At 51.6% G+C, this 25,774-nt stretch overlaps 1 protein-coding gene across 2 annotated transcripts in view; it reads right to left on the reverse strand.

Annotated features, from left to right (window-relative positions):
- Nucleotides 1–25,774, reverse strand: part of PI4KA (phosphatidylinositol 4-kinase alpha) — a 96,381-nt gene that overhangs the window by 47,733 nt on the left and 22,874 nt on the right. For both annotated transcript variants that reach the window (XM_060119707.1, XM_060119708.1), the window contains exons 2-18: nucleotides 24,680–24,796; nucleotides 21,745–21,838; nucleotides 19,117–19,205; nucleotides 16,789–16,861; nucleotides 15,994–16,253; nucleotides 15,450–15,516; nucleotides 12,666–12,814; nucleotides 11,072–11,137; nucleotides 8,930–9,026; nucleotides 7,408–7,599; nucleotides 6,959–7,059; nucleotides 6,044–6,173; nucleotides 5,181–5,313; nucleotides 4,106–4,201; nucleotides 3,562–3,745; nucleotides 2,823–2,926; nucleotides 876–1,044 (exon numbers count right to left, since the gene is read on the reverse strand). In XM_060119707.1, the coding sequence (XP_059975690.1) occupies nucleotides 876–1,044; nucleotides 2,823–2,926; nucleotides 3,562–3,745; nucleotides 4,106–4,201; nucleotides 5,181–5,313; nucleotides 6,044–6,173; nucleotides 6,959–7,059; nucleotides 7,408–7,599; nucleotides 8,930–9,026; nucleotides 11,072–11,137; nucleotides 12,666–12,814; nucleotides 15,450–15,516; nucleotides 15,994–16,253; nucleotides 16,789–16,861; nucleotides 19,117–19,205; nucleotides 21,745–21,838; nucleotides 24,680–24,796 (2,121 nt within the window). The remainder of the gene's footprint in view (nucleotides 1–875; nucleotides 1,045–2,822; nucleotides 2,927–3,561; nucleotides 3,746–4,105; nucleotides 4,202–5,180; nucleotides 5,314–6,043; nucleotides 6,174–6,958; nucleotides 7,060–7,407; nucleotides 7,600–8,929; nucleotides 9,027–11,071; nucleotides 11,138–12,665; nucleotides 12,815–15,449; nucleotides 15,517–15,993; nucleotides 16,254–16,788; nucleotides 16,862–19,116; nucleotides 19,206–21,744; nucleotides 21,839–24,679; nucleotides 24,797–25,774) is intronic.

Below are 25,774 nucleotides of genomic sequence, written 5' to 3' on the forward strand. Positions count from 1 at the left end.
CAGCCACCTGGCCAGACACATGAGGAGCAGCCCGGCTTGGGAAGCCCAGCTGCTCAGTTGACCATGAGGGCATCGACTGCCCACCGCAGCAGGGCTGCTCCATCTTCAGGGATGAACAGGGTTGGGACAGCTTGCCGAGGCCCTGTGGCCGCGCAGGGGTGGGGACAGAGTCCTAAGCTGGTGTCCCCCCAGCTCTTGATTTCTGTCCTCAGCTCCTGGTGGTCAGTGTGTTGGCCAGTCCCCACCCCACCCCCCATTGCTGCCCCACAGACACCTGGCCTGTCACTGCAGTGGGGGGTGGGTGCATGGGCAAGCTCAGCTCGGCACCCAAGGAGCCCCTACCCCAGCCGAGGAATGAAGCAGGACACCTGAGTGTTGAGCCCGGGAGATGCAGTGAGAGTGGTGGGGACGGGGGTGGGGGGAGCTGGGCCCTGGAGCCCTCAACAGGGTACAGCCTCGGCCTCCTTGGGCTCCAGGTGCCTCCCCAACACCCTCGAGCCCCCGTCTCTTGTGCACGGGGAGCTGGGCCCCACTCAGGAGACAAGAGGAACAGTGGCCCAGCCTGCTGTGGCGGGGAGCAAGGCAGGGCTGAGCGGGGCAAAGGGTCTCAGGCCCTGTTTGCACCAGCCCCTTCCTCCTAGGTAAGACTTTCACTCAAGGCTGCTGCTCACTCGCTTCCACCTCAGAGAGGCCTTGAGACCACCCGATGCCCGTTTTGTTCCCATGCCTGTCCCGCTAAGCCTGCAGGGGCAGCCCCTTGTCTGTCTGTTCACTCCCGCCAGCACCCCGGGAAGGAACCAGTCCCCCGTTCCTGACGTCACCAGGTAAAGGGAGAAAGCACGGGTTTCAAGGCGGTGCCCGGGGCTGAGCCCTACCTTCAGGGCGGGCCCCTTCTCGCTGGCCCTCTCACTGGCCCGCTTGCCCTCCAGCCCCAGCTGCACAAACAGCTCCAGCAGGTTCATGAGCAGCTCGTCCACCAGGTGCTCGTCCTGGATGTTGGCCGCGATGTTGGCCAGGGCATTGATCACAGCCAGCGAGCAGTGCCTGTGGGAGAGAAGTGGCGCGGCCACAGTGTGGGCCCCCAGTACAGTGAACGAAGACCCCCAAGGCGAGGGACATGCCACCAGAGGATACCAGCCCTGAAGGAAAGTCAGCTGCTGCGGAAAAGACCCCAACCTCCCCCGAGACAAGGTGGGGGCCCAGGGGCTGTTCAGCTTCCAGGAGCCTGCGTGTTGGGGCGTGTTGACGGTCTCGGGACACTTCCTCCAAGTGCCCGGGCAGCCACGCAGCTGAGAACAGGCATGTCACTCCCCAGCACTTCCAGGGGACCCACTTCCCCTCCAGTTACAGTCTCCCTTCATCACCACCACCCCGGAAACTCTGACGACACTTCCTCCTCCACCTGGGGCTGAGGTTAGGGTCAGCTCACATCAGACACTCAGGAAGTGCTCAGTGGTCCTGACGACCTGCCCCGACCCCGTCACCCCATGTAAACCCTGAATAGGAAGCTGACACTGCACACCAGCGGGGCGGCTGGGCTCTGAGTGCCGGGTCAGCTGGATGCTGCCGCAGCCGGGCTGTGCCAAGTAGCTCAGGTCTTTAAGGCCCAGTTTCTTCCTGAGTAAACAAGGATAATAATTCCCTCCTCGCAGGGCGTGGGGGAATCAAACAGTCCCTGTGAAGCACGTAGCACATTGTCTGCCCCCGAAATCACAGAGCAATGGCAGCCGGGACAAAAGGCACCCCTTCCCAGACAAATCTCTGGCGGGGGGAACGGATGGCAGTGGATGCCTCCTCCGGTGGGAGACCAGTCACTGTGGGTGGCACTGTCAGAAAGTGCTTTAGGAAGGAAATGTGGCAGAAGATGAGGAACTGGTAAGTCCCGTACATGGCACGGGCCGAGCAGCGAGGCAGAGGCGGGGTCAGAGGTCAGAAGGAAAGACAGGGAGGGGAGGGGCGAGGAGGTGCAGGAGCCGCTCTGGGAGCAAGATGCAAGGGGAAGAGGTTTTGGTCTGTGTGTCGGTGTCACTGCGGAGACCAGAACGGACAGACAGGAGAGGGAGGTGAGCTGGCGGCCCCCCAAGGCCACTCCTGTGTTCCAGTGGCCGGGGCTCCCGTGGGAGCGGCAGTGAGAAGGCAGAGAAGCAGCCATTGTGCTGAGAGCTGTCACATGCATACACACGGCCTCATACACCCACACAGCTGGTGAGGAAGTTAAGGCACAGAGAAGGTGAGCATGTCCTGAGGTCACACAGGAGGGGAGAGGAGAACCTCCACCGTGCCCACCGCCCTCCTGACTTCATCTGACCAAGTCCATGAGATCCTCCAAACACAGGAGGATACGTCTCGTCCTTGGGGCATCCCTGGGGAGGGCGAGGACTCATGCAAACATCATACACCCAAGGCTGTCAACGTCTCCTCCCTTGCCCTCTGAATCCACCCTGAGGCGAGCATCTGAGACACAGGTATGCAGCATCGACCAGCAGAAACACTGGAAAATTACCTAATGTGCGGCCTAGGGCTGGCCAGACAGATTGCGGTGCTGCCACCTGATGGACACCATGCTGACATCTAAGGTGACGACGGGCAGGAAGGCCGGTGCTGCTCTGTGAGAACACGGTCACCCGGGGGCGCTGTGCCCACTGGGTGAGGAGCTCAGAGATGCTAGCTCGGGGGCGGCCCTGTGCGGGTCATTCCCGCCTGGGTACACGTATTTCTAACAAGTAGTGCTTTTGTAAGAAGAGATGTTTATTTAAGAGACAAGTCCCCACATCTCACATTTTCAAAGGATCGAGAGCAACAACGAGGTTGGGAAGACTTACCTGTAGCCATGGTCCTTGTAATCTTTGGTGGCAGAGTACACAACAGAGCTGGCCTTCACGCTGATCTGCTGGAAGAGATTCCACACCTCCTGGTAAATGTATTGCTGGAAAAGAGTGAGGGACACGTGACCACATCTCCTCTGGGAGCACCCTCCATGGACACCCAGAGGGGACACACTGGGGACCAGGGACAGTGGGGCCTGAAATAGCATCAAGGCCAGCCCTTCCTAAAGGTTTATGCAAACCTCAACTTAAACACCTAGAGTGGAATAGGTTCCATTTCCATTCTATTCTATTAACATCGGCAAGAAAATAGTTTAAACCTCTTTCTCCGGCACTCTTGGAACCATTACACTATTCTCCTTTCCTTGGAAAAAAATCTCACCATTCGGTGTTAAGAAAATTGTGAGCGGGCTTCCCTGGTGGCGCAGTGGTTGAGAGTCCACCTGTTGATGCAAGGGACACGGGTTCGTGCCCTGGTCTGGGAAGATCCCACATGCCGCCAAGCGGCTGGGCCCGTGAGCCATGGCCGCTGAGCCTGCGCGTCTGGAGCCTGTGCTCCGCGACGGGAGAGGCCACAACAGTGAGAGGCCCGCGTACCGCAAAAAAAAAAAACAAAACAAAGTTGGGAGCATTTAACTCTTCCGCAGGGTAAGTTTAATCTGTATTTTTACATTCCTGGGAATCAAGGAGATTCCCAAAGCTTGCCCAGGGAGAGTGGGTTCCTGGCCATGCTTACGTTTCCGGTGATGACCAGGCAGCCAAGCTGGTCGATGATGAGCACGTCAAGAGGGGAGGGGGGCTGGCAGAACTTCTGCTGTAGGATCTGCAGGATCGGCTCCATGACTTTTGGGGTGTCCCTCAGGGCCACTGCGATGTGGCCCAAGGCTCGGATGGTGTGGTCCGGAATCAGGTGAGCATCCCTACAGGAGGGAAGGACAGACATGCCCTGGGAATGGTGCTCCAGCACGCAGCAGGGAAAAGAAGCCGGAAGCCAGGACCTGGACCCCAGGGTCATCAGTCTCTCAGAGGAAGCGTCCATCTGAAAGTGACAGCCTGGGATCTGCAATCACCAGCACCAGGCGGGAAGACAGAGGTCTTTTCCCCCAGTGTCCAGGGTGGACATTCCAAGGTGGGCTTCAGCAGACATCGTGGGACAGACTCAATGCCTGACGCCATTCCGTGCCAGAAAGCGGCACAGACGCGTGAATGCCAGCAGCCCCATGAGCCTGCACAGGACCATCTGCCCCCGCCCCCACCTCCTGGGACAGGACAGGACGTACTTGTCACTCTCCTGGGAGATATAGAGCCGGTTGGAGAGGCTGGCCAGGAAGGCCTCCACGATCACTGCGTCCACAGTCAAGCCAGCCTTCAGGCACCTGAGCAAGGAGGAGGCCAAGCAGAATGAGGCATCAGAATAACCAGATGAGCATTTTGTGTTTGATTTTGGTTGAGTTTTTCCTGTCTGGGGTCTACAAGGTTTAAAGACCCACTCTGAATACTCTTTCCCCAGAAATCTGAATGATCATTACACAGAATGAATTCAAAGAACAGCTGTAGATTTCACCCTTTGACAAGTATCTCAGTTGAAAATAGTAACTTCATTATCTTGCCCAGAACAGTCTCCTCCAGGGTGTCATACTCATGCCAATTCCAATTTAAGATTCCGTTTCTCAACAGAAGTCACAATAGCTGATTCGAAAGACAGATGGTCCCACGGTGGCTGAGGGAATGTTAAAATTACATATCGAGGTTTTAATAGTATGGAGAAATGCTTATGCTCTAGAGAAGGGGAAATCTAACAGCCCTGAGGAGCATGAAATCTTACAAGCATCTCTCGCTCCCCACACATTTGGCTCCCAGGCCACAAAGTCAGAGAAGACAGTCTGACAGAGTAGCTGGGCTCCAGCCCGATGGCCCCGAGAGCGAGGCGCCAGGACTCAGACAAGGAGAGGTATGACTCCTTCAAATCAGAATGTATCTGGTCCCCAAGTGTGGACAGCAAGAGTTCACACAGATGGAGCTGGTGCTGAAGGGACACTCGGGCACATAAAACCTCTCATTTATACCAAAAATCGCATGGAAAACAAGATGAAACAGGACCACATGTCATCACTCTGGATGATGGGCTAAGGGATAATTCTTTTCTGTCTACTTTTCTATAAATCACAGGTTTTCTCTGTTTTTTATTACGTTTATGATCAGGAAAAGAAAGGCAGGAAATTTTTGTTTTTTCTTTAACATGTAGCAATCTCCCTTTTCGGATCCAGCGCAGGTTTAGAAGCTTCCCTGAACAATAACGTCTCTGGCTCTGCCTGACACACCGCCCCATCCCCCTCACCCCACGAGGCCACCCACCTGCAGACGTTGTCGATGGCAATGTCCCGCAGCTGCTCGTACATGGACGGCTGGCTCTTCTTCCCCGACGCCACGTTCAGGGTCGACTCGGAATGCTCGTTGGTTACGCTGATTTTTATATCATTGCCGGCAACTGGAAGTAAAAATTCAAATATCTATCTGGTTATGCCTGTCACTTTCCATATCTGTGTTTGAAATTCAAAACCAAAATCAAATGTAATCATCTTTAGCTACAAAAGCAATCACTTTACAAAGACTTCACCAAGCATTTCAGAATCCAAAGTGTCGGAGAACAGAAAGGATGAAACAAAAGTTTAAATCAAGGAAGCATACTTAAGTTACAAAGCAATGAATACATAAAACAGCAACGTCTTAAGAAATGATTCAGAAGTCCTGGCCCCTAGGAGCTCAGCCCCAGCAGAAAGGCAAGGGCATGGCCTGAGGGCATCCAGCTAATGCACAGGAAGGTGGGAAGGGTGGGCAAGCGTGAGAGCAGGGCCCTCAGAGTCTCTCCACCTGAAGGGAGAGGACAAAACGTCCACCTTGGTGGGACTGGGGGCAGCATGGTGATACCACTTCAGCACCCGAGTGCGCAGCAGGGTACTTAATTAACATCGGTCACCAGACGTGCTCTGGGCCTGTGGCAGTGGAGGGGACAGAGCTCCAGGCCCGGCGTTGAGACATGGGACGCACACTGCAGGATGCCCCAGAGAGGGCAGGTGCCAAAAAGAGCAGGCCTGGAGCGGGGCCTGGGGCAGTGGCAGCGGGAGGGAGGCCTGGCACCCCAGGGGGTTGTGCAGGGGAAGACTTGGGAGGAAAAGGTGGAGGAGCAGCCCAGGGATGGCGGCCTCTCGGCCAGTTACCTGTGTGGTACTGACTGTGGCACTTGTACAGCTTCACCAGCACGGGGGATGGGACCACCAGGAAGTCCCGCAGGGATGGCGTCACCGAGTGCACCACCACCGGGAACCTCTCGCACAGGCGGCCCAGGCCCTGCAACGCACAGCGGGCCATCAGGGGCTGCGGGGGAGGTGCCCACCCCTTCAGACACCAAGTCAATCAGACTTCCAAGGGCCACCCAGCCATGGGGCACAAAGACAGAAAGGGGGTGGTCGGGACTCTCTCCACCCAAAGGCGAGATTCACTGTTAAAGTGTGTCCATCTCTTTTGGAAGAAACTTAGGGGAGAAAGGGCACCAAGCATTACTTTTACACAACGGCAGACATGAAGTCAGTGGGGTTGGGACAAGGTCAGAGTCTCTGCACAGCAGGCTGGCGTCCGAGGCCTTGGGAACACCCGGCAGATGCAGGGCAGCCTCCACAATGCAGGACTTGGCTGTGCCTGGACCCCGCTCGCAGAAAGCCTGCTGGCCGTCAGCAGCGGCCTCCCAGCACTGAACTTGTCCACAGCAGACTCTAGTTCAAGTTCCTAGAGGCAGCAGCTCAGACCTCGCTGCTGGTGCCTGCCACAGCCTGGCCACAGCAAGAAGGCCCTGCTGGGGCTTCCCTGGTGGCGCGGTGGTTGGGAGTCCGCCTGCCGATGCAGGGGACACGGGTTCGTGCCTCGGTCCGGGAGGATCCCACGTGCTGCGGAGCGGCTGGGCCCGTGAGCCATGGCCGCTGAGACTGTGCATCCAGAGCCTGTGTTCCGCAACGGGAGAGGCCGCAACAGTGGGAGGCCCGCGTACCGCAAAAAAAAAAAAAAAAAAAAAGAAGGCCCTGCTGACGAGTGTCAGCACCGCGCTCCCAACCACCCCCACCAGGGCCCGTGAGACTGACCTGCAGACAGCAGATAAGCAAGGGCAGGTGAGCAATGATGACCTTGCTGGATGTCTTGGACTGCAGCTTCTCAGACAGCTTGATGCACAGATTCTCTGCACCTAAGTTCAGAACAGAGGAGGGTACGGACCTTTAGCAAAGGCCAATGGTCACAAAGACTCCTTCACCAGTCAAAACAGAACGTGACTAAACCCCGGGCTCACTAACTCTGAGAAGTGGCTCCACCACAAAGTGTCAGAGGTGCGCGTCCCTGCTCCTTTCCTGCTGCTATGACGACACCATCCTGCAGGGTGGGCTATCCCTCTGCTGCCAGCCCCCACCCTGTCCCGTGTCCTGAGCGTGGCTCCCCCCGAGCCCCCACCTTCCTGGACCAGCACAATCTTCCGCCCTGAGATCCCTCCTCTCCTCGTAAGCGGAGGACTCGCCAGGCGGTGGCACGGGGAACCCACCCTGCTCGTCCTTCACAGCCCACACCATGAGGTCCACGCAGGCGGCACTGGCCTGGCAGCGCAGCTTCAGGGGGCTCAGCTCGCTGTGGGTCCGGTCCACGTCGTGCAGGATCTTCTGGAGCTCCCCCTGGCTGGTGTTGAACTGCTCCAGCACGAAGTCATGGACCTCCTTAACAAAGGAGGTAGGCAGGTCTGCAGGAGGGAGAGCGGGCACAGATTCAGGCTGTGAGCAGCCGTGGTCTTTCCCTTGCGACAGACTCCCAGGGAGAGGGCGCTGCTGCTGGTTACCATGCTTCCAGGAAGGCCGGCTGGGGTGAGCCGGAACGGGCTCGCATGCCAGCCCTGCACACATGCTACCAGACACTCGGAATGGTCACCTTCCAGCGAAATGCGAGCCATGCTTTGTTTTAAGCTGTCAATACACTCAAACCTGAACACGAGACACAACCTGGGGAGTGCCATCACCAGAACTGGTCCGATTAACAAAAAGTACTCCTGTGATACTTTCTAAAAAGGGCGTCAGTTATCAGATGTGGGAAAGCTGGATGCAGCACAAGGACCGCCCCCTGCACAGGAAGGCACCCAGTCTGCAGCGTCTCCCAGCTCTCGTCCTCGGGCCTGGACAGTGCAGGAGACCCGAGAGACGGCACAGGCACAGGGCAGACTGGCCAAGAAAGCCAGCAGCAGACTGGCTAGGGGAGGCCGCAGGCTCCGGGGTCAGGCCGAGCAGCCAGCACCTGCCGCTTTTCGGGAACCTAGCCCTCATGGTGGCCCCAACAAGGCTCAGGCCCCAGCAGCGCTTGGAATCAGATCAGGAAAACAGCTAAGGAGATTATGGGACACCCACAGGACACCATGTGGTCATCAAAGCTTTTGTTCATGAAGCACATTCAGCAACTTAAGGGAAGAGCCTAGGAAAACTGTGTTTAAAACACACAAGAGGGCTTCCCTGGTGGCGCAGTGGTTGGGAGTCCGCCTGCTGATGTAGGGGACATGGGTTTGTGCCCCAGTACAGGAAGATCCCACATGACGCGGAGCGGCTGGGCCCGTGAGCCATGGCCGCTGGGCTTGCGCGTCCGGAGCCTGTGCTCCGCAACGGCAGAGGCCACAGCAGTGAGAAGCCCGCGTACTGCAAAAAAAAAAACAAAAAACAAAACAAAACAAAAAACACACAAGAGAGCCTGGAAGGAACTGCTAACTCCATATGTGAGTTCCGCTACTGACAAATTATTCTGAGTTGTAAGATCACGACTGCCTCGTTTTCTCATTTTTTAATGTTTTGAAACATGTAAGGCAGACACATTAGACTGTATGCCTGACCAGGGGATCAGGATGACACCACATGTCCGTGTCAGACATCAGCCGAGAAGACACACCCACCAAAGAGGCTGCGCTGCTGGCAGCACCGGGGGCAGAACGACAGGTGCATGTCCCTCATCACCTGCTTCTCCCGGGAACATGTCCACGTTCCTTGCAGATGCTGTGAAGCGGCCCTGGCATAAGGGCAGGACCCCACCCTCACCTTTCATGTAGTACAGAGTGTCCCGTAGCATCTTGAATGTGGCCACATAGAGGGGGTCGCTGAACGCGCTGTAGTAGAGGTCGGCGCTGGGGTTGGCCTGCAGGTAGAGGCATGGGACGCGTGACTGACACCGCCGGTCACTGCGGTGACTCCCTCCTCCCTCCTACACTCACACTGCCCAGAGACGCCTGTGGGGAGCAGCCCCGGCCTCCTGGAGGATGGACCACCTCCTCTCACTGAGGGCTCACCCTCTCCGGGCATCTTTGAACAAGGAGAGTGGAGGTGCAGGAGCCACGGGGCCACAAGACCACATTGCACCTTGTCCCCCTCAGTGATAGACACGACAGCTGGGGCATCTTCAGATTCAGCCTACATTTTGTAACTAAAATTCACTTTAAATTTTCTTTAGAAATCTCATCTAAAATGTGATGCTAGTTTTCTTCTGGGGAAAAAAATTCATCCGAGGTCTAGTGAGTTGAATAAGATGCTGTTAATTTTTCTGCACACTCAGTCTAGTGCAATGGAAAGGCACGATTTACAAAAGTTCTGACACAGGTAAGCGCGGGGAAGGCGGAAGTGGAGGCAAATCCACAGCGGGAAGGGGCCTGCGGGGCGAGGCTGGTGGAGGCCGTGTCCCATGGGCATCGGTGCCATCAGAGGGCGCTGCGCGAATGGCCCTACAGGCAGTTTTCATGACTCCCTGCAGGGCAGATGTGACACTGGCTGAGGTTAAGGTGACCAGGGGTCCCACCCCAGAGCCAGGAGGGAGGAACCCGGGCGGTGCAGCCCGGCCCCAGGGCCCCAGCGCTGTGTGATGAAGGCTCTGACAGCCTCTGTCTCCCCGGCTCAGAGCGGGTGTGCCATGGGTTCAAGGAGAGGGAGTCACATCTAGCACATAATAAGCACGGTCACTGCCCGTGAAGGTGGATGAGGAGGAGGATTATCCTGCAGTGACTCGGGTTTGAGCTTTTTTTCAGCCACAAAACCATTTCTTCAAATGGACATTTACACTAAAGTCCAAAATATGAAACAAAATATGAGAAACTGCTCTGTTCCACGAGGAGAAGGGCCCCAGAGCCCCATGTTCCTGGCATTCCTCTCCCCTCAGGACCCAAGCCAGCTCTTCACCACGGACGGCACTCGGGCCCAACACGTCGCTGCTGTGCCTGCCAGCCCAGCTCCGGCCCTGGCCTCCTGGTCTGCCCAGGGTCACACGACCCCACACCGACAAAGGACACCAGGACACCTCTGAGAGCAAGCACAGTGAGAGCTCAGGCCCATGAGCAGGAGGGCTGCGGACCAGCTGGCAAGTGACTGGCCACACACCTAATGCCCGCAGACAGCAGGGTGGAGCGCATGCAGGGCAGGAGCTGCGACCTGCAGCACAGGGAGGTCCCTGCTGGTTCCCTTCCCGCTTCATAACTGAGCCCGGTGGTGCCAGGTGCTGCATGTCTTATAATCGGATGATAGAAAGAACGCCAGGCTTAACAAGGAATCTGAGCCCAGCACGCGGCCACAGCAGTCATCAGCCTGGAAATCGGTGATCTCTCTGGACCCTGACAAAAGGGGGCTGACTCAAATGTTCCCAGGGACTTTGAGGCCTCCCAGCAGCGACATTTAATGATTTTATAAATAAAGCTGTGGGCCTTGGTTCCAAACATGCTAAGGACAGAAGATGCCTGAGTACACACCCCTCACACTCACAAGCCAGGGCCTGCAGTGCCTGGACTGATGAGGGGTGTGTACCGAGCCTTGGCAGTGGCTCTGCAGGCACCGTGGGGGCAAGGACCACAATGGAGCAGAGTCGGGGCCCAGGCCGCAATCCAGCTCCCATGCTGACCATGGGACACGGGCACCAGTTAGTCCTCCCCGAACCTCTGCTTTCACCTGTGAAGTAGAGACCCTGACCACTGCTCAGGGGCCAGGACGGGGCACCGGTAGGGGACACATCTAAAGGAGCCAGGCACAGGGCAAGCCCTTGGGCGGCAGGTGTGCTGTCGTCACTGGAACGTATGCTGAAGTCTCGGAGAGCCTCTCACTCACTCCAGTGGCCCCACCCCACCCACTGCAAACCCTCACCACTCCCCCCACACAGATGTGCCCGGCAGGTGATCTCGACGTGACGCCCTCAGAGGGATGTACCTCCATCACGCTGGCTACGACTGTGTCCAGGGACTTGAGAACAGGCTCCTCAACAATCTTCTTCACCTGCAAGGGAAACGAGACCTCGTGAGCACCTGGCACACACAGGGGGAGACAGGAGTGCCAGCTCATTCCACTGAAGAACAAATCGTGCTGATGTATGAAACCACATCACAAGCTCATGGTGAAAAATGGATGGAAGTAAGAGGCCAACAATGAGCACATCACTGGAGCACCAAGGCTCCAATACACACACAAAATGTCCCTAATCCTGCCATCACCTAGAACTTCTTTCTTACCATAGATGGGAATGAAATAAAAACAGAAAAGGAAACAACTCCCTCAAGTCTGGGGACATGAGGTTTCCATTTCCAGGAAGCGAGAGCGCTGAGACTCCAGGCAAGACTGACTTCCCTCCCCGAGGCCCCTCCCAGACATGGTAGACCCCCGTCACAGCCGGTCCCCAGGCGCCAACACCGCCCCCTCCCCGGGCCAGGGCGCTGGCTCTTCCGGGCGCTGCAGCACACACTGCGAATTCCTCACAGGAGCACTGGCCACCCCCACCCCGGTCCCACTCTGTACCAGTGCTCAGGACAGGAAGAACTGTTCTGCCGACCGAGAACCGCCTGAGAAAACTGCCACCACATTACAGTGCTTTAAGGTTATTTTTAAAACATATGGATAATGATAAACAACATGCCAGGAGAAGAAATTTAAAAATGGTTTAGAAGAAAACCTAACCTTGAAAGTTAAAATATACTGAAAAACAAATTCCCCTGAATGACCCAAGACATCCAGCCTTCAACTGGAATCTCTTGACATGACCCTAAAGAGCTGCTGTCCCGTCGGGACACCGACAGCGTAGCCAGCTTGGGGGGTCTCAGGACAGCCGGCTACTGAGCAGCTCACCCTGGCTCCACCCTGCCCACCGACACTGGGCTATCTTCTTGTTTCTCCACCCATAGCCACCACCTCTGGGCCATTTCTGTTCACACTCCTCACAGGCAAGCGCCAGGCCCCCGGCCCCCGCCTCACCCCGACCTTCTTCTTCTCTCTCATTCGTTCCAAAGCAGAAAGCCCTGTCTTTGGAGTCTGTCCTGGCCCACCCAAACCCACCATGCAGAACCCCGGTACAAGCATGGCAACTTCAGGGGTGGGTCACAGGCCCAGCCACTGCAGGACTCAGACAATGGCAACTCTGATGCGACTGCAAAGGTCACACAAAGGCCCCCAGACAGGAAACATTAGCTTTGTATTAATCCAAACAGAGCAGCCCCTGAGTTGGGTCAAGTGCAAGAGCAAGTGGGCTTGGGGTCGGACCACTGCCTGAGCCTGGGCCCTGCCCTTAGCCCTTAAGGTACTTGACACCAACTTCCTCACCTCTAACAAGGGGACGTGTGGCTGCGCCCCACGTGGTGGCTGCAGGGACAAATGAGAACGTGCCGCACAGCAACTCCGAGGATGTGACCCTCCTTCCCTCTTTAATCTGAAAACTGTGACTACCAAGCTGTGCTGTGAAATATAGGCTGACACAACTAGTAATTCCACTGGTTGATATACCCGTGGTCCATCTATCCATCAAGGCTATGCTTACCAGGTTTACGAGTTCCCGGAGCATCTCCAGGGGAATACTGAACTCCTTGTAAGTGATGCCATTGAAAAGAGGAGAAACGGAGAAGCTGGAGCTGATGGTGGAGAAGTAGTAGTCGGGCTCCAGGGCACTCCCATCAGGCAAGTAAGAGGCTGACGGGGCAAAACCAGAAAGTCAGTCGCGGGAGCATGAGACCCAGATACTCCCTCAAGAACCAACTACGGTATCGATTTTGCTTTTGTTTATACTAAAATTCCATGTTTTAATTAAGAAGTAAAGGCTGATATGATTCAGCAATCCCACTCCTGGGCATATATCCAGAGAAAATTCTAATACAAAAAGATACATGCACCCCAACGTTCATAGCAGCACTATTCACAACAGTCAGGACATGGAAACAACCTAAATGTCCATTGACAGATGAATGGATAAAGAAGATGTGGGGGCTTCCCGGGTGGCGCAGTGGTTGAGAGTCCGCCTGCCGATGCAGGGGACACGGGTTCGTGCCCCGGTCCAGAAAGCTCCCACATGCCGCGGAGCGGCTAGGCCCATGAGCCGTGGCTGCTGAGCCTGCACGTCCGGAGCCTGTGCTCCGCAACAGTAGAGGCCACAACAGTGAGAGGCCCGCATACCACAAAAAAAAAAAAAAAAAAAAAAGATGTGGTATGTATACATACAATGGAATACTACTCAGCCATAAAAAAGAATGAAAATAAAATGCCATTTGTAGCAACATGGATGGACCTAGAGATCATCATACTAAGTTACTAAGTAAGTCAGAGAAAGACAAATATCGTTACGATACTACTTATATGTGGAATCTAAAAAAAAAATGACACAAATGAACTTATTCACAAAACAGAAACAGACTCACAGACAGAAAACAAGCTTACAGTTACTAAAGGGGAAAGGGGGTGGGGGAGGGATAAATTAGGAATTTGGGAGTAGCAGATATAAATTACTCTATATAAAAAGGGTAAACAACAAGGTCCTACTGAATAACACAGGGAACTACAGTCAATATCCTGTAATAAACCATAATGGAAAAGAATCTGAAGAAGAATATAATATATATGTATAACTGAATCACTGTGCTATATATCAGAAACTAATACAACATTATAAATCAACTATATTTCAATTAAAAAAAGAAGTAAAAGCTGGATTGCAAATCCTTGGGGAGGGTTGCCTCTCACTGGGGTGTTTCAGGTCAAAGCTTAGGTAGAATCATGTCCTAATATTTTCCACCCAGACATGTGAGAACAACAACAAAAAAAGAATTACACCTTTCTACAGGTTAAGAGCCATGACAGCAGGAGGCAGCTTACAACAGAGGTGGGGCAACAATACTGAGAGGAGCTGAGACGCTGGAAGCCAACACGGTGAAGCCACAGAGGGGGCTGGACAGGGCGGGGGCGGTGAGGCCAGATTAAAGGGAGCAGGTGGGAAGAAGGTGGGAAGGGAGTGTGTGTGTGCGCATGAAATGTGTGTGAAAACTACATAAAACATGTATATATACAGTGTGCACGAACACACATGCTCCATGTATTTTCCTTATATATGCACCTGTGTGACCAGCTTATCTCACTCAGCATCACATCCAGGTTCATCCACGTTGTCACAAATGGCAGGATCTCCTTTCCTAAGGCTGAATAATATTCCTGGAGGGCATTATGCTGAGTGAAGTAAGCCAGTTACAGAAAGAAAAAAACTGCACAATCTCACTTATATGTGGAATCTAAAAAACTCAAAGACATGGGAGCAGAGAGTGCGGTGGCCAGGGGCGGGAGGTGGGGAAATGGGGAGATGACGGTTATGCGGGCTGAGTCCAGAGAGCTAATTACACCGTGCTGGATGCTAGGAATGCGCTGAGAGAGGAAGTGCTCTAACCACACACGCACACACACAATGGTGACTATGTGAGGAGATGTATAGTTAATGGCTTGACTGCAGTAACCACCTTACCACATTTATGTATATCAAACCATCATGTCGTTCACCTTAAGGACATACCAGTTTATTGTAAAAAATAATGATAGTCATAAAAGAAGGCAAGAAGTCTGTGTCCTGGACACACACCACGACATGCAGATGACGTCCTGCGTGGCTGACCCAGCGCGTGTGGACACAAAAGGAGGCAAAAGGCAGAGCTGCAGGGACCACAGGTGTAAGATTTGGGATTTATGCAGGGGTGTCACTGACAATGGAACGGACGGCGCCATGAGGCGTGGAGATCTTGTTTCCCCACTTCCTCCCCACAATCTGCATCTTACTTCCCTCGAGGAGGTGAAGGCTACTGTAACAAGTGTCTGACACTGCACAGAGCTGTCACACGAATCAAATTCAGTAAATTACCTGAAAGTCCTTTGTGAACAGCAAAGCTCTACAGAAAGTATTACTCATTAAACATAAGGTATTACACGCAGTCTCATTACTATGTTCTTTAATATTATCCACGCGCTTAATGACCTTAAACAACAAGAAACAAGAGAAGGACCCACCGCTAGTATTTCCACCTGAAAAGCAGTGCTTTCACAGGTTAATGTACTAAGATTCAGATGGCAGGCATTTGGGGTCCTGTATATTATTGTCTGCACTTTTTTCTATGTTTGAAATATTTTTAGATTCAAGTTTAAGAAGTTTAATCAAAAACAGAAAATAAATACTTTCTAAAAGCTTGACACTCAAGATGCACAACAGCAGTGTCTGTGTTAGCATCCTCACAGCACAGGAAGGCCCTGTGGACCTCGCCCCTGGGGGCTCGGTCAGCAGAAAGACGAAGCCCACCTTCGAAGTAGTGAAAGGTGGATCCTCCAGGGGAGCTGGGAGGGGGCACCCCTCGTTCAGGGCTGACCTGAAACACACAACCACATGCACAGATAAGAAAGGCCAGTCAGACCTCAGTCAGATCCGTCTCAGACAAGGCTCCCTCTGCTGGCCAGAGCCCTGGTTCAGCCCCACCTCCTTGCTGAAGCCCACCCTGGCTACAGGTTCTCTACTGTGATTCTAAATTCTTGTGTCTAGCCATATATTCTACACCTGATGACTGAGCCAGATTATTCTCAGTGTTTTGTGTCCCTGTCTTTCTCCATGAGTCAATTACATATTCTCTATAGGCACCAACTGTCTTGCACTCAGAAAAGAGCTGGTGCCCAAACACTTCACCTCCCAGGAGATGACTCACTTATAAATCTTAAAAAGGACAAGGCAACCTTTGTACTAAAGAGAATTCTAATGAGAATCTTTCACGTTCCCCAAGTTCCCTCAAACTACACGCGAGTGGGCACCTAACAAGCCCCCGTCCCCTATCCGTCTGGGCGCACGGCCCCACCTGTGAGATGCTGGACACACTGCTGGCCTTCCTCTTCAGGGTGCCCTCCTGACACACTGCCAGCAGGTTGCTGGGGAGGATGGAGCGAAAGTCGTTGAAGGACCGCCTCCGCACACCTTCCAGCTCCTCAGGGACGTGGAGGGAATGAGGAGGGACTCTGGGGAAGAGCCTGGACAGGAGAGACTCTTCCGTGTTGCTGTAACGCCCAAATGCGCGGGAGATTCCTATGAGGCACGGGACCGCGTACTTGCAGAGGTATTCTGGAAGGCAGAGGGAAGCCGTGGCTGCACCACCCGGGTACCTGGGACCACCCATCTCAGGGCCCCCCACCAGCAAGTCCAAGGGCCAGAACTAGCCATGGCAACAGGGCCAGGCCCAGGCGCTGACCGGCGGTATTTTACATCCATCCTCAACCACGGCTGCAGACACGGCCCATGGGTGGGAAGTCTTAACCACACGCAGCACCTCCAAATCAGTCCCTCAGCCACATCACCTGAGCAGTCTCCCTCACGGGACTTAATCAGTGCATTTAGTCCCTCTGAGAGCAGATTGGTAGCCTCACACCAGAGGAAAAATGACCTTCAGACATGTTACAGGTGAAGAAGCTGAGCCCCAGAGGTGGAAGTGGCCCAGCATTCAGGCAGCAGAGCTGTGCTCACGATGCCACGCGGGCTCTCAGCTAACATGCAGCAAAGGTCACGTCCACCAGATACACTGGTTGCAAAGAACAGAAAATCTGAGGACTGGGAAAAGCAAGGGGAAGGATAATCACAAACAATAAAAAGAAAAACATACCTTTCTCTTGAACCTCCAAGGCCTGGCACATTCCCAAAAGGACATGCAAAACCTGCAAAAGTGCCTCTAAAATCTGGAATAGCCAAGGAAACATACAAACTTATAAACAAAATCAGATAAATATAACAAAATTAACTCAGAACTAGAGGGAGCTTTACACATTCTCTTGTCCAACCTCATACCTGATCCATAACCCCCTGCATGGAAGCTCTGCCGAGGGGTCAGGCAACAGACCTTCTGCAGACAGAACCCTCCCTCTCTGGCTGGTCCACAGGCCTCCTAACTCTGGAAACAGGTGACAGGCCCCCAATCTCTCTTCACAGCTCAACACCCCTGTTTTTTTCCATCCGTTCCTTATGATTCAAGTCCTTGCTGATGGCCTGCCTGACTTCACTATAGCTCAGTGTGTAAGAAACCATCTCCAACTGAAGTGTTCAGACAAAACACACTACTATTCCAGCGATGCTGGGGATCTCCCTGAGTAATCACCAGACTCAGCACGGACCCCAGACGTCTGTGGATGTGACACTGGCTTTCCAGCAGCCCTTCACACTGCTGGTTCCATGAACTCACAGAGAAATGAAATCCTTAAGTGTCTCTCACACATGCTGACTCCAGCTGTGCCCCTCCACCCGCAGGGCTGGTATTTTTTTGCCCGTCACTGAGCCCCACAAAAGCTCAGGGCATAAGCTTCAGTTCACCGCGAGGGTCCTCGATTCCCAGCTTGGCATCCGAATCGTCTAGACGAGACTGACTTGCTTTCAGGATTTTCATCCCCGGTCCTGGCTGGTCCTAGCTGTTCAGCTTCCACCACAGGGGGCAGGCGACCAGAGACTCCTGCCGGGTGCCCCTGGGGTGGTCCTCAGGTGGCTCTGCAAACCCTGCCCTCGGCTACACTGCTGACCCAGGATGTCAGGAGAGGCGTGGTTCAGGCCCTGATGAAGAGCATCCAGACCGAGTCCCTCTCACTTCCCCCACTTCCAGTCTTGGGGAACCCAGGCAGAAAAATGAAGTTGGTCTGAGGTGACTTGTTCATCACCAAACTGCTCACGTTTTGCTAGTGTCAAATGATGCAGAACAGTGAGGACCTGGAAAGCAATGTTTCATCCATTTCACGTATTCAAGTTATGCCACCATCTTCTGTGGTGACCTATTTCAATAGGTGTTACTGATAGAAAAGCCCTGTTAGCTTTTTAAATAATATGTGATTCTAACGTATCTAGTTACCTCTTTAGCCAACCCACAAGTAAATAAAGAACCTAAACTAAGAACGAAGGGTGGAGACCAACATAATGGCAGAAATAGGGACACAATTTACAGTGTGATAGTAAGGAAAGAGATTTTAAAAATTAAAAAAGATACAGGGGGGGCTTCCCTGGTGGCGCAGTGGTTGAGAGTTCGCCTGCCAATGCAGGGGACACGGGTTCGTGCCCCATTCCGGGAAGATCTGACATGCTGTGGAGCGGCTGGGCCCGTGAGCCATGGTCGCTGGGCCTGCGCGTCCGGAGCCTGTGCTCCGCAACGGGAGAGGCCATAACAGTGAGAGGCCCGCGTACCGCAAAAAAAAAAAAAAAAAAAAAAAAAGAGTAAAAGATACAGGGGGCTTCCCTGGTGGCACAGTGGTTAAGAATCCGCCTGCCAAAGCAGGGGACATGGGTTTGAGCCCTGGTCCGGGAAGATCCCACATGCTGTGGAGCAACTAGGCCTGTGTGCCACAACTACTAAGTCCACGCTCTAGAGTCCACGAGCCACAACTACTGAGCCCGCGTGCTGCAACTACTGAAGCCCGTGCGCCTAGAGCCCGTGCTCCAAAACAGGAGAAGCCACCACAATGAAAAGCCTATGCACCACAATGAAGAGTAGCCCCCGCTCGCTGCAACTAGAGAAAGCCCTCTCGCAGTGACGAAGACCCAATGCAGCCAAAAATAAATAAATAAATAAATAAAAGGAGAGAAATATGAAATACATTTAAGTAACATTTCCAACAAAATAAACTAAAACTAAAAAAACTGGAGCACTTGAAGGAACGGCTCCAGCTTTCCAGCAAATCTTCTATGAATGTCAGTCCCCAGCATGGAGGCAGGAGGATGCATGACCTTTTGCTGCCCACCTCACAGGGCAATTGGGAAAGCTGAATGAGATAAGACTCAGGAGGTCAGTGGGAGACTAAGCACTGCAAGCAGGATTTAACATTTCTCATGTGTGTTACTAACAGTATGAAATAAATCAACATAAACAATCCAATCAACTTTTTTTTTTTTCTGTCCTATCATCACTTTGGGACTCTCGGATCTTACAGAAACAGACACTGAGTCACCACACACTTACCTCATCCCTGAGGGAAGGGTCCTTATAAGCCACGTCAGACAGCAAAGTGACCAAGCAGAAGCTGAAGCTCTCGGCCACCGGGAGGGTGCCTGGAGAAAGAAAGACAGGAATCGGATCATCACACCGACCGGCCACCCCATCTGGCTGTTCCCTCTCACACAGCTGCCAAGGACCTGCTTACAGTGGAGGCCGCCCTCGTCAGGATGAGCCTCCAGAGAACAGATATGGGCCCAACGTGTTCGCTGAGAAACACCCCTGCCTTCCTTGTAATAAAATGTTTTGGTTCAAGAAATTGAAATGTTTGCTGAGCCAATTTATAGTCTGAGATTACAGAGCCTCTCAACATGACAGATTCCATGTTTTATTCCCGACCTAAATAAAATTGGGAAATCAATCTTGGTAAGACTATGGGAGATGTTTCATGGAGGCTAACTGTCCAATACCAATTACTATCACTTTAAACTGAATTAATGTTTTTTTTCCTTTTTTCTTCTGACAGGTGGAGAAGGTCCTCAGAAGAGCACCCAGAGATGTGCTCTGTTCCTCGGAGGTTTCTAAGCCCTTCCCTGACCGAGCCTGCCAGTCCAGAGATTCTCAGGAGCAGGGCCTCAAGGTCAAGAAGGGAGCACTGCACCCAAAAGACCACAAGTGAAGCACCACTTCTGTCAAGTGCACTTTGGGAAGGTTAGACCTGCTGCCGAGGAGGTCCGATCACTATTAAACATTTAACCAATTTTGAACGTTGAGCACTGACTCAAAGACAAACACACACACAGGAGACGACCGCTGCGTGTCTACTTCCGCACATGTGATTCTGAGACACAGCTCTAGGTCCTTCTCAAGCTTGAGTGTGGCCGGAACCACCGGGAGGGCTTGTTGAAACGCAGTCTGCCTGACACCTGGGCCCAGAGTTCCTAACTCAGTAGCTCCAATGTGGGGTCTGAGAATCTCCCTTCTGACAAGTTCCCAGGTTGTTGATGCTGCTGGTCCAGGGATGGCCCTTTAAGAACTACTGCTATGGGGTTTATCAAAGCATAAGTGATATTGCCTTAATAGAAACTAGGAGACTGAAATATTACCCAATAATTGGAAATTTATATATCTCTAACAATGTTTTTTTTTTTTTTTTGGCTGCGTTGGGTCTTCATTGCTGTGTGCGGGCTTTCTCTACTTGCGGTGAGCGGGGTCTACTCTTTGTTGTGGTGCGTGGGCTTCTCACTGTGGTGGCTTCTCTTGTTGCGGAGCATGGGCTCCAGGCATGCAGGCTTCAGTAATTGTGGCTCACGGGCTCTAGAGCGCAGGCTCAGTAGCTGTGGTGCACGGGCCCAGTTGCTCCGCAACATGTGGGATCTTCCCAGACCAGGGCTTGAACCTGTGTCCCCTGCATTAGCAGGCAGATATTTAACCACTGCGCCACCAGGTAAATCCCTAACAATGTTTAAATAATGCTAAAAAATTCATTCGAATGAGTCCAAGTATACAGAAGTGATATTTGTTTTGAAATAAAATAAAATAGGATCAACACTTTCTAGTATTCTACTTCTCCCCAAATTAGATAACAATGGTAGAAACAGATGTTTCACTTTTCAGCAATGCTCTATTTAATTTGTAGTCTTTCCAATTCCAGGACACCTGCATAATTTGGGGTCTGTCAGCTTTAGGTACAGTAAGTCACCAGAAATGCTGAAAACCCAAAGGGCAAGAGGAACACGAGCAGGCACAAGCAGGTGTTCATGAGGACAGCACAGTCTCCAGCAGACTGAGCCCACCTGACAAATTCAGGGCATGCCACCAACAGAAAGGACAAGGGCCTTCTTTGCAGGCACCAACCCCCCGCTAGATCTGAAGGTGGGGGCCTTGGACCTCAGAGAGAGAGATTACAAGGAAACTTCAGTCTCATGGGTCATGAACTCTGAAATGTTGGAGATCTTCCAAGCTGATTTTGGAGTCGGGAAATCCGTTTACAAGATCATGAGTGTTATAAGCGTTTAGCACAATGCCTGGCATGTAGGGGACCTATGTAAATACTTTGGGAGGGACTGGGAGGAAGAAGGCAAGGAGGGAGGAAGGGAGGGGAGGGCAGTGGAGGGGAAGAGAGAAAAGATTATCTAACTTTCTCTTTGACCTTAAAGAGAGATCAGTATCAAATACAAGTTAAAAAGAAATACACATGAATTTATTCCATTTGCAAAGATGCAAAGTTCAGTGGAAATTTAGCAACACCGACAAAGTGATAAAACTACTGACAGTGGACATGGTGGTTGAGTCCCAAACTCCCATCTTAGCCCTCCTTAATGGGCAGCCACCAGGCCATCTGGAGAACTGACCTTATTGCAGGGTAAGCCTCTCCATCTGAGGCAACAGACCAGCTCAGGGACAGCAGGGGACCCAGGGCAGCCAATGGGACATGAGCAAAGGTTCCTGAGGGTCCCCGTGGTCCTGCTCAGCTCTTGCTCATCCCGCCCAGGGCTCTGGGTAACGTGAGAAAGCGCTAGTGCTGCAGGCACAGGAGTGGAACCAGCTAGAAGCATCCTAACTGCCACGTTAGTGTGATTAAACATTCAATCCTCACAGACGGGGAACACACAGATGCTTCCTTGCATTCAGGGAAACTTTAAGCAAAACTACCTCTGCCTTTCCGAGCTGTGCTTTCTTCTACCCAATACACTTTCGGAAGACCTTTAAGAAGTCGAAGAAGGTAAGGAACCACAGAATCTTTGTGCTAAAAAAAAAAAAAAAAAAAATTACATTTAATTAAGTACACGACTGGTAGCTTTTTAGCACAGACTGAGCCCAAAACAAAGCACATCCACATCCTGATCATCTCAGAGAAGGGCGTTTGCACAGTGTCGCACCCTTCCTGCTGCACATGGTGGGCAGCGTCCCTCCGGCCAACAGGAAGGCCAACACCTGCTCTCTGCTGCTCAGTGTCCAACCTGGCTCTGGCCTCCAGAAGAAGACACGTGTGCACACACTCAGAACTGCCTCCTGCCAGGTGTTTAAAGTCCCTAAACCCAAACCTCAGGACCACATCCTCCAGACTGGAGAGCAGCTTACAAACTTGGTGATGCTTCTTTCTGTTGTTCATGGCCTTTGTGCTCTTCCCTTCCTTTCATAAATTTTCGGCTTCATGTTTCCTTTTGCTCCTCTCAAACTCAGCATTAGACTTTATAGCCAACGTTAGCCAATGGAAAAATTACTTTCGTCTAGTTTCCAAACTAGCCAATCAGCATAGAGTTCATAACCTTCCACCACTAGCTCTCCTGGCTGTCTCCCTACATGCGGCTGCCCCCATGAAGGACAAGTGTCCTCCACAAAAGGGGACACTATCTGATGTTCTGAAACACTGAAAAAACATGTGGCTTTGAAAACATAGTTGCAAATTCTGCCACACTCCTTTCACCAAAAGGCAGAGTCAAATTCGCATCCCCTGAAAACAAGGCTGCCTTGGTGACTTGCTTCTAGTGTATAGTCAAGACCTCCATATCTGAGGGTTCCACTTCCATGGATACAAGGAGCCGACAGTACTACACCATTTTATATGGAAGACTGGAGCATCCTTGGACTGTGGTACCTGCAAGGGGTCCCGGAGCCAATCTCCCGAAGATGCCGAGGGATAGCTCCGTGTAGAAAGTAGAATGAACGAGCCTGACTTCCCAGGCTAGCTCAGAGATGGCAGAGCCACTTCCCCCGGCTCTTTCGCAGGACACGCACTCTTGCAACCCAGACACTATGCTGTGACAAAGTGATACAGCCCAGGCCACACGGGGAGGCCATGCACATGGAGGGGCCCTGGTCAAGCCCCAGAGAAGGTCCAGCCAGCGGCCACGATCAACCCCACACATGTTGGGGAGGGGCCTTCAGGTGACTCCAGGGCCAGCCTTTGAGCCACCCCAGATGACACCAAATGGAGCAGAGACTGGGCTCTTCTGAGCACTGGCTAAATTGCAGATTCATGAGCAAAAACCTCCGCCAAACAAAACCAATTAACTTTGGGGTAATTAAACCACCAACTTTGGGGTAATTTTTATGCCACAGCAGGTAACCAAAATAAATAGAGAACTTTCTTTAGTGAAAACAAAACCATTTTTCCTGTACAACAATTGCCCAGGGAACTGGTGTACAAGACCCCAAAGGGGCTGCACACCACGGCCCTGCAGAGAGGGAGCGGCCCGGGCTCTTCCCCACACACCCTGCAATGGTGTCACCACCACTGCTACTCTGGCCACGGCTGCTGCCAGGGCAGCCCACTAACTGGGCACGAAGGAGGCCAGTGCCAGCGCCCACCCGGGATGGAGGAAAGGAACACAAACTCCAGGTGGATCATGAGAAAGCTGGTCCCTAGGCGCAGGGGCCAGCAGACACCGGGCTCCTCTCTTGGTGTGGGTGAGGCCTCCGGCTTCCTGGGAAGCTCAGGCCAACTGTGAGCCCCATGGGACAGCCGCTGCCACCCCTGCCAACCACTGACCCGGAACCCAAACCACACCAGAAGTAACTTGTACTCGTCTCTTCCCTGCCACCTGAAAAAACCCGATACAGGTATTAGGGGCTCACAGGTAAATCCAGCAAGTGATGTGTTTGCCAAAGATAGTTCAAGTAATACTCATTCGAATAGCAGTAGTTTCTTATACAGGTTTTCCTCCCTTTATTTTTATATTTACATTTAAATAGGACCTGGCAAATAGAAAATGATTGTCTTTATTTTCACATTTATAAATAAATAAGAAGAAGAAGAATTAAAATGCAGCTTATGCATCTAATCTTGGTTTTTTGTGTGGCCTTGATCAGATAACCTATTTAATTTTTAAAATATTTCTCTCAAATTAAAATGCTTATTTTTTTTCAAATGTATAAATATTCTGTCAAAAATATTAATTCTTATTGAAGTAAAATTTCCAGGACATGCAAACTAACTTTTTTAGATGAATAAAAGTTCAAATAGCTGACATCTTTATTTTTTTAACATAGGAAGATTAAACTTGGAATTTTAAAAAATAATTTTCGGCAATGATAAAAATAAACAGATAAAAGATTCTGTATCCAGTGACTGAGCATTTGCTTCAATTAGCCTTGGTAAATACTAAAAATGGCCATTTTCTGTTGTAGTGACAACACTGGTTTGTAAATCACCTTTAACAGGCACATTAACATGTACTCTAAAACAATTTATATCTATCATAGTTTTGAAAAAGACTGTTATATCACAATTATCTCAAAGAACACTGTCCTTTTGGAAGGAAAAGAAGTGGATACTCTGAGTCTGGCTCCTTTGCCTGAGGTTTAAAATCAAGTCTACTCTGGAGGGTACATGGTTACTTCACAAAGCACTCTAACTTTCTGAAGAAAACAAAAACCACACCTTCCTGAGGACGTGTCCATAGAGGTCTCATTCCCACCAGTTCTGCCCCCTCCCCATCACTCGCCCTCAGCTGACCACTTTCACCGGGTAGGTTCGCGAGCGCTCCTCTAGGCCTGATTTAGGAGTATAAAGTAGGCACAAACTTAAACCCTAACTGCAACCTCTTTTGCATGCAGAAACACTTTTAATTTAGACAAGTCCTACCTGTAGATCAGATTCAATGAGAAAAATGCCCAATGCAATCACCGCGTCTCTCCGCCTTTCATCCAACTGGAAGATGCCGTGGAAATCGACTGGGCACATACACAGCAGCTTCTGGACCTAGAAAATGAGAGACCACACGAACAAACAAAAAAAGCCCATAGCTTAAAAAAATATAAACCCACACTCAGATAAACCAGTACCAAAAAGCCCAGTGAATATATAGAATAAGTCATTTTTTTTCCAACCAAAAGGTCATAAAAAGGACACCTCCAGCCTCTGAAATGATGGTATACACACCCCTCCAAGGAACCTGGACCAAGAGCTGAAAGGCTGTGTCCACGGAGGTGGTAAAGCACGATGGCTAACGTCTGCCCTTCGGTGTCAGGGCAGTCCAGGGTCCCCACCTCCCAGTGGTGCCCGTGAGCAGGTTATGAAAACCTACAGGTAAGCTACCTATAGTCAAAAGGCCTCCCCTTAGGGCTCTTTAAACATTAAATGTGTGTAAAGCACTCAGAACTGTGAGGGGGACACAGTACGTGCTCAATAAACAATATATATTGTTATTGGACATGGCATGGTGGCAGGCAGAGGGCAGCAGGCAGGCAGTCAGCAATTTCCTGAATAAATAAAAACACTAGGATTATCGTCAGAACAAACCAACAGTAAATGTCTGTCATAAAAGAACTAAAAATCAGGATTTATTATGAAAAGGAAATCAAGTGATGCCAATCTTGAAAATCTCTGCCAGAGCAAGCTCTGAACAGAGCTTTAAGATACACCAGGAGGCCCTAACCTTGCTGTCCCATGGACCCAATGAGAAGTCTCTCACTGACATTCACGTGGTCTGGTGGGATGTTCTAATAGCAAAGGAAATGGAAGCCAGTGATTGCCATTTGCCCTGAAAACGAATCAGTCAATTACCACTGTAATTTTTTTATAGAAAGTAATTTGCTGTTGTTCCCTTCAGATTTTAAAAGGGCAAATACAAGAGGACAAACTGAAACTGGCAAAGATTATGTAAAATACTTTCACCCCAGTGTTGTGTATACTAATTGAAACTCTGAAACAAGCTAAATATTTAACATTAGGAAAATA

The sequence above is a fragment of the Mesoplodon densirostris genome, chromosome 15, assembly GCF_025265405.1.
Source record: "Mesoplodon densirostris isolate mMesDen1 chromosome 15, mMesDen1 primary haplotype, whole genome shotgun sequence".
NCBI classification, from domain to species: Eukaryota; Metazoa; Chordata; class Mammalia; order Artiodactyla; family Ziphiidae; genus Mesoplodon; species Mesoplodon densirostris.